Raw genomic sequence first — 7,540 nt, 5'->3', positions numbered from 1 at the left:
CTCTTGGGTTTAGTGACGACTATTGGTATCAAATTCTGACGACTTATATAGAGAGTTATTGATGCACATTAATGATTACATAATGGTTTTTGAAAATGACTTAAATGTCATTAGTGAAGCATTGAATTTCTATGGAACACCAGTTATTCATAAATATTTAATGATTATGCCTGACACAGGTATTCTAATTGCTAATAAGTATGATGTTATTGTCATTTCGTAAGCAAAAACAAATTATCAACATCTTCCCACTTTGGGGTGGTTCACAAGATTTCCTAAATCATTTAGTTATAAATACTGCCCTCCGTATTGGTTTCCATTATGTTAAGGTTGATTTACACGAGGGTCATCCAATGGCTAAGATTTCTTGGCTGTGGAATTCGCACAAATCATCACGCTCTACTAGATGACAGACATTGTATCACGCTTGAGTGAATGCTTACATTCCACCATATAGACCATTCAATAATCGTCATACTAAAAGACTTACCGTATCAAATAATTCATAAAATGTAATATTTTAATTTGTTTAATAATAACATTCTATGCTTATTTTATATCACGCTCGATTGAAAGTAAAATTTTAATTTCTTTAATGTTTAATATTTAATTTATTTAACAATAACATTATATGTTTAATAATAACCTTGTAATGAATCTTTAGAAATTGTTTATTTTTTGAGGGTGAAATTTAAATTCATAATTTTGTTTTAATATTTGTACATCATTAATTTCTAAGTGTCTATTAATTGCAAAATAAATTTAATTCGTGGTTGATATCGTCCATATGATCAAACTCTTAAATTGACGAAAAGAATAGTATTAAGATCGTATATTTAATAATATTTTATTTGTTTAATTATTTATTTACTTTATTAATGACAAAAACAAAAAAAAATATAAAATAATAAAAAACAACAAAAAGACAAAAAAAAATAACAAACAAATAATACTAAGATGGTTTATTTAATAATGTTTTATTTGTTTAATTATTTGTTAACTTTAACAATAACAAAACAAAAATAATAATAAAAAAAAGACAAAAAAACAAAAAAAAATACAAAAGAAAAAGTTAACAAAACAGTAGTATTAAGATGGTTTATTTAATAAATTTTTATTTATTTTATTATTCGTTTACCTTAATAATAACATAAAAAAACAAAATAAAATAATAATAAAATAAAAAGAACAACAAAAAGACTGAAAACAAGAGGGATAAAAAGAAGAATTAAAGGAGGTGCATATAGAAAACCATTAAAATAAAATCGATATAAATTAAAAATTTTAAACAAATCGGATCAATCAGCTACCTCGTATTTAAATATTACTTGCGTTATACCTCGTATCTGTAAGTCGCCATTCTTTATTTTAAAATACAAGAGCTGTTGACTATAGAGAGCAAGATATATTTAAATATTACATGCGTTGAATATTTGTCTAGAAAGAGTTTGCAAGTCGCCATTGTTTCCTGTACCTTGATTCCCAAGATCATATCCCTAATTTTCTGTATACACCATAAGGTAATCACAGAGATTAAACAACCTGCAATCTATACAGGATGCATGCCATAAACGCAGTACATGTGATACGAATGGTGACAAATGCCAGGAGCAATTCGATGTTAGGAGCAGAGATTGAATTCGGATCTGCGATGTTCTACGTTTACGTTGGCATCTCGTGTTTTCTAGTCATATTTGCCGGGATCATGTCCGGCCTTACCTTAGGATTGATGTCTCTTGGTCTCGTCGAGCTCGAAATCCTCCAGCGCAGTGGCACTCCGGTCGAGAAAAAACAAGCAGGTTTTTGATCTATTACTTAGCACTTAAGTCTTCAACTTCTTGACGCTTTTTTTGAATTTATGGTTTCCTTGTTCCAATTTCTTGACGCTTTTTTTGAGTTTACAATTCTATTTGGGGATCCAATTTGTATACGGATTCAATTTGAATTGTAAAAGAAGATTTTGAAATCTCTATGGTTGTATTCAAATATGATTTGAGGTATCTGACCATTTTCAATTTCAAGTCAAGGACTTTAGTCGAGAAGAGAAGCATCTACATTTTTTTTTAGAAAAAAAAGCATTGATGATCTTTTCTTTTGGATTGCCAAAAAATGTAAAACCTGTCTCCTCACATGACAATGGTATTCATTGACCTCTCATCTTGGCTTTATGCGACATTATTTTCTTCAGCTATCATTTTTCCAGTTGTTCAGAAACAGCACCAACTTCTTGTAACGTTGCTTTTATGCAATGCAGCTTCCATGGAGGTAGTCATACCACATTTAAATGATTAGTATAAAATATGCATAATTTTTTTCTTAAAGTTTGGTATTAACTAGCACTCTATTTTTCACAACATCATTTTTGATGTACGTCGATCAGGCGCTGCCAATATATTTGGACAAGATTTTCAATCAAGTTGTTGCGATAGTTCTTTCGGTAACTTTTGTGCTGTTTTTTGGAGAGGTAACTTTTGTTTCAATATAAGAATGTCTTTTTATTTTTTTTGTTTTTCATGAATCATTTATATGCATGACTTTTTGTACCATTTATTTGTCATTGGCATGACAGGTGATTCCACAAGCAGTGTGTACCAGATATGGACTGGCTATAGGTTCTAGTTTTATCTGGCTTGTGCGTTTTTTGATGATAATTTGCTATCCTATTGCTTACCCTATAAGCAAGGTAAATTTTATTATGGGAGATTTAGGGTTACTAATATCTTCATTAAAAAAATTGTAGTTTGAAAAATCTATCTGATTTGGGTGCCTCTATGCTTTCATAAGAAGTAAATTGGAAGTAGAATGTTGTAACAAAGAATAACCAGGAATCCTCCCTCTCTCTAAAAAATATTTTTCCATAATGTCATGTAACTAACCTCTCTCCTCTAAAAAACTGCTTTTCTCATATTTCCTGTTTTGCCCTTCTAGAATATATATACATGTGGTAGCCTTGGTTAAGGCACATGCTGGACCATAATAAGATACATTCTAGTTTTATTAAAATATTAAAGCTTATGTTTTAAAGTGTTTTGTGATTCCAGATTCTTGATTTGTTATTGGGACATAATGATGCTTTGTTTAGAAGAGCCCAGTTGAAAGCCCTTGTTTCCATCCATGGCCAAGAGGTTATTTCTAATCTTTTAAGCATGTAGCATATAATTTTTTTTTACTATTATTTTTTTTTAATTTTTATTTTTTATGAAACTTTGTGTATAAATATCCTGATTTGTAGGCAGGTAAAGGAGGTGAACTAACTCATGATGAGACCACAATTATCAATGGAGCACTTGATTTAACCGAAAAGGTATCAAATAAAATAAACTTACAATTTATAACTTAGTTTGATTGTTGATTGTTGTTTTGTACAAAATACGCTATCTGGATTATGACTTACTTATATTCTTTTATAACATGACATTCGATTGTTGTTCAATGTTATACTGTTATCCTTCATGTGAATGTCCATGCATTTGGTTTTTCTTTTTCTTCACTTTCTCATCAATGATGGAGAATTTCTCAAAGTAATCACTGATTTGTCTGATCAGACTGCAGAGGAGGCTATGACACCAATCGAGTCAACTTTTTCCTTGGATGTGAATTCAAACTTAGATTGGTGAGTATTGTTCATGTACACGATTATATTTGTTTCTTATCAGTTATCATTTGGTCTTCTTTTGACAATTATTAAGCTTGCACTTATGGTCTGATTATTTTTTCTTTTCAATATGTCAGGGAAACAATGGGAAAGATTCTTGCACGAGGTCATAGCAGAGTTCCTGTATACTCTGGAAACCCAAGAAATGTTATTGGACTTCTATTGGTAAGTAATTGCCACTCTAGTTTAATTATGGGTTAGAAAATCTATCAAACTACAACAATGTCATTTCTATACAAAGCAACTTTCACTGCTAGGTTTTGATAGAATTTACACAGTCTTAATGTCCTAATAAAAACAATGCTATACTGGATGGGCTTTTGAAAGTATATGTTTTTATAAGCATGGAAAATATAAAAGTATAATGTTGTTATTAGAAATAAATGAAACTTGGGTGCATCTCCTAATTCCATCCTTGTTGAGATGCATGTAGGTTAAAAGTCTTCTTACTATTCGAGCAGAAACTGAGACTCCAGTAAGTGCGGTTTCCATTAGAAGAATTCCAAGGTTTGCTGTTTTCTCTTTCGTTTTCCCTCTTTGATCTTAGAAAAAAACACCGGCCAAATGCATGAAATAACATTACACATTCAGTTATTTATGTATCATAGCATCTTGCTTTCATTCCTTTGTATTTTAGTATTGTACTTTGAAACTACACCCCGTTATACCATTATATATTTTTATCAAACAATGAATCACTATATTCTTTTTTCACAGGGTTCCAGCTGACATGCCACTATATGACATATTGAATGAGTTCCAAAAGGGAAGCAGTCATATGGCAGCTGTAGTCAAACCTAAAGGGAATAACCAAAAGCATCCGACACTTGAAGAAAAATCAAAAAAGAATGATAATGTAACAATTGATGTGGAACCACGAGTTTTTGCTAAGCAAGAGGATGCTACAACAAGTGTAGTACCTTATTTAACTGAGGACATTGAAGAAGGTGAAGTGATTGGTATAATCACTTTAGAAGATGTATTTGAGGAACTTCTTCAGGTACGTTTGGTTCCTTGTGTAGTCTGTTTCTAAAACAAATTTTAGAAGGGTTAAATGCAAAAAATCACAACGTACTTTCATTTGTTTTTTTTGGTAAATCAACTTCTTAATTCGTAAGAGAAGGTAAGATTGCTTAATTAGATATTACTTTCATTTCTTCCTATTACAACGATTATAGCAATGCCAGCAAAGTATGATGCAGTTTCTACTAATGTACTAATAAGGAAAAAATGAAATGTAGAATGCTAGAGTTGGGTAGGTTTTTCAAAGTACAATGCCATGATAAGAAAAAAGTTGAAACTATGATGTTGTAATGGAAATAATTTACTATTTCTTGCATTTAGCCTACATTAAAATTAGACCCTCTTCAATGCGGCCGAAAGTATCATGATCTACCTGCTTTTTAAATTTTAAATACATGATATTTTTTTCAATCAATGCAGGAGGAGATTGTAGATGAGACTGATGAATTCGTTGATGTGCATAAAAGGTACATTCGATTTATAAAGTTATTGTGTTTTATATGAAAAAAAAAACAACTAATATTTGCTTTCCACAGGATACGTGTAGTAGCAGCTGCAGCTGCTTCCTATGTAGCACGTGCTCCCTCATTTCGGAGATCATCTACTATTTCCGTAAGAAATCATTTTCTTTGGTATAATATAAAATTATAGATTGTCAATAAAAATAATAATAGTAAGAGTTATTTGCAAGTTATAACAACCTTCTTTCATTGATTTGTCATTAGTTTATTATAGAATTATAGTTCCATTTCTTCAAAATGCACCTTAAGTTCATTTTTTCCATTGCAGCATCCATCTTTGAAAAATTGATAATTGGGTCTATTTTGCAAAGCATAATCTTCCAATAACTTTTTTTTAAGTAAAGTGATATAGTTGGGAGTATTTTTCAGAGTACAATGCCTAAATGTGACAAATTAGAAGTACGATCTTGTAATAGAATGAAATTAAAGTAGAATGCTACAATAAACAAATAAGTGGATGTACATTGCTATTTCTTAAATTAAGCCCTAATCTTTTTCTATACATACATTCTTATGTATTAATATTCTCGCTTTTAGTTATACTCGAATTTGATGATATTGTTCTTGTTAAATACATCAGGGAGCCCAAAATAAGAAAGGGCAAACTCCAAAGAAGCTCGACGAGGGTGATTCAACTTCATCAAAGTTGCAAAGGGCTCTCGTGGAGCCTTTGCTTCGAAAGGAGACATAAAATGGCCAATTCCTCAAATCCACTTAAAAGACAGTTCTTGTGTGTTAGTGTGTGTGGACGTATTTCTTTACAGGGTTAACATTACTGTTGCCTAATCAAATATCTGTTGTTTGTTTTTGCGTGCGTGTGTCTATTCTTTGGCACTAAACTTGTTGCTATCTTGTTCATTGTATCATTTGTTCCGGATCTAGGCACACAGGCTAAATTGGCATCCTATGTGGCAGATTGGACACATCTTAAAACTATGTGGCGTTGCATGGCCTCCATACAAATAGTTATTTTCTTTTTTAATTTTTATATTCTTAATAACAAGCTTATATATATATATATATATATATATATATATATATATATATATATATATATATATATATACACACACAAAGATTTCTTCAAATTGGTTCACTAAGGCAATTTAGTATACTTACCACTATCGCAAATGTGTGGGAGTGTCATGTCATTGCAAGCATAGCATTTTGTTTTAAATTTCAAACCTCCAAGGCATTCATTTGTTATTCTAATTGCATTTCTACAATTTCTTATTCCCCCAAAATCATTATTCTATCCTAGGGATGAGCATCTGGACCGAGGAACCGGCCGGAACTGGTACCGGAATCGGATAGAACCGATTGGGCCGGGACCGGGACGATATTCTTGTGGATTTTTGGAACCGGGAACCGATAGGAACCGGCAAAACCTGGAAAAACCGAAACTGTATATTGCTATTTCTTGAGGATCGGTTCCATTATTGAAGACACAGCAAGAACCGGGAACCGGTAGAACCGACGGTCCAATTAGGTTCTTAATCTCGACCGAATTCGTTTCTCGGGTCGGGTCCGGTTCGGGCCGGTTCTAGCCTGGTCGGTTCCTTTGCTCATCCCTATTCCAGCCTTGTTGTCTTGTAGTTAGACATGTCGATCAACATTTTCCCCAAAATGATTGATAACACTAGACTACGAATTTCTTCAACTCAAACTAGAAGCCGCTTTCTTTGCTATGTTTCTTGCGATTGGTTGACTTAAAGGTTGATCATCTTCAATGTCCAATGGCTCTTTTTTGATGTTAATGTTGTTGGATAAGGTGTCTAAGTCCATAACTTTATTTGGTATATACTTGACCCGACCCGGCATGGTCCATTTGGGTTGCACTTCAGCCAAACTATTTATGGTTAAACCTTTTGAAAAATGTATGTATATGATTTTTTAATATATTATAAGTTATAATATATTAATATGAAATCATATTATTTAATTAGTATTGATCATAAATTAATTTAGAATTAATTTGGTGATAAAAAAGGTGACTAATTAAATATGGGCTCTTGTATTTATATAAGTATGGGCTAATACTCATTTGGAATGGGCTTGGCATGCATGGTAGTCCATGGATAGTCCATGGAGCTTTTAACCCATGGATCCTCGGAAAGGAAGAGTCATGGGTATTAGGGTTTACATGGATGTAACCCTAATCGTCCACATTATATAAAGGAGCCTGTGATGCTTGAAATTACACTAGTTGTGTGTGTTAGAAGTGGTGGCCGATTTCCATAAGCAAGCATACACTCTCATAAGGTTTTTTCAAGTTTGTGGTGATTTGTAATTTCCATTTGAGACAGTCACATTATTGGTGCTAGGCTCTCAAACTCCAAGG

The 7,540-nt window shown here is 32.1% G+C and overlaps 1 protein-coding gene across 1 annotated transcript; it reads left to right on the top strand.

Annotated features, from left to right (window-relative positions):
• The first annotated feature begins 1,398 nt into the window (after positions 1-1,398).
• Positions 1,399-6,166, top strand: LOC111913716 (DUF21 domain-containing protein At4g14240). The gene is made up of 13 exons (XM_023909423.3): positions 1,399-1,799; positions 2,189-2,265; positions 2,381-2,464; positions 2,570-2,683; positions 3,042-3,125; positions 3,233-3,304; positions 3,546-3,613; positions 3,733-3,820; positions 4,089-4,162; positions 4,373-4,655; positions 5,099-5,145; positions 5,215-5,290; positions 5,780-6,166. The coding sequence occupies exons 1-13, from the start codon at positions 1,559-1,561 to the stop codon at positions 5,888-5,890; spliced, it is 1,419 nt and encodes a 472-aa protein (XP_023765191.1). The 5' UTR covers positions 1,399-1,558; the 3' UTR covers positions 5,891-6,166.
• The last annotated feature ends 1,374 nt before the right edge of the window (positions 6,167-7,540 follow it).

This window comes from Lactuca sativa, chromosome 4 (genome assembly GCF_002870075.4).
Source record: "Lactuca sativa cultivar Salinas chromosome 4, Lsat_Salinas_v11, whole genome shotgun sequence".
NCBI classification, from domain to species: domain Eukaryota; kingdom Viridiplantae; phylum Streptophyta; class Magnoliopsida; order Asterales; family Asteraceae; genus Lactuca; species Lactuca sativa.
Note: the sequence above shows the minus strand (reverse complement) of the source record. Positions and strands in the feature narration are given on the sequence as shown.

Bases quoted from the DNA above. Each gene is read 5' to 3' on its own strand.
- LOC111913716 (XM_023909423.3), top strand. From the start codon at position 1,559: ATGCATGCCATAAACGCAGTACATGTGATACGAATGGTGACAAATGCC. The intron at 3,821-4,088 runs GTAAGTAATTGC...AGATGCATGTAG, and splicing joins ATGTTATTGGACTTCTATTG to GTTAAAAGTCTTCTTACTAT. The intron at 5,146-5,214 runs GTACATTCGATT...TGCTTTCCACAG, and splicing joins TTCGTTGATGTGCATAAAAG to GATACGTGTAGTAGCAGCTG.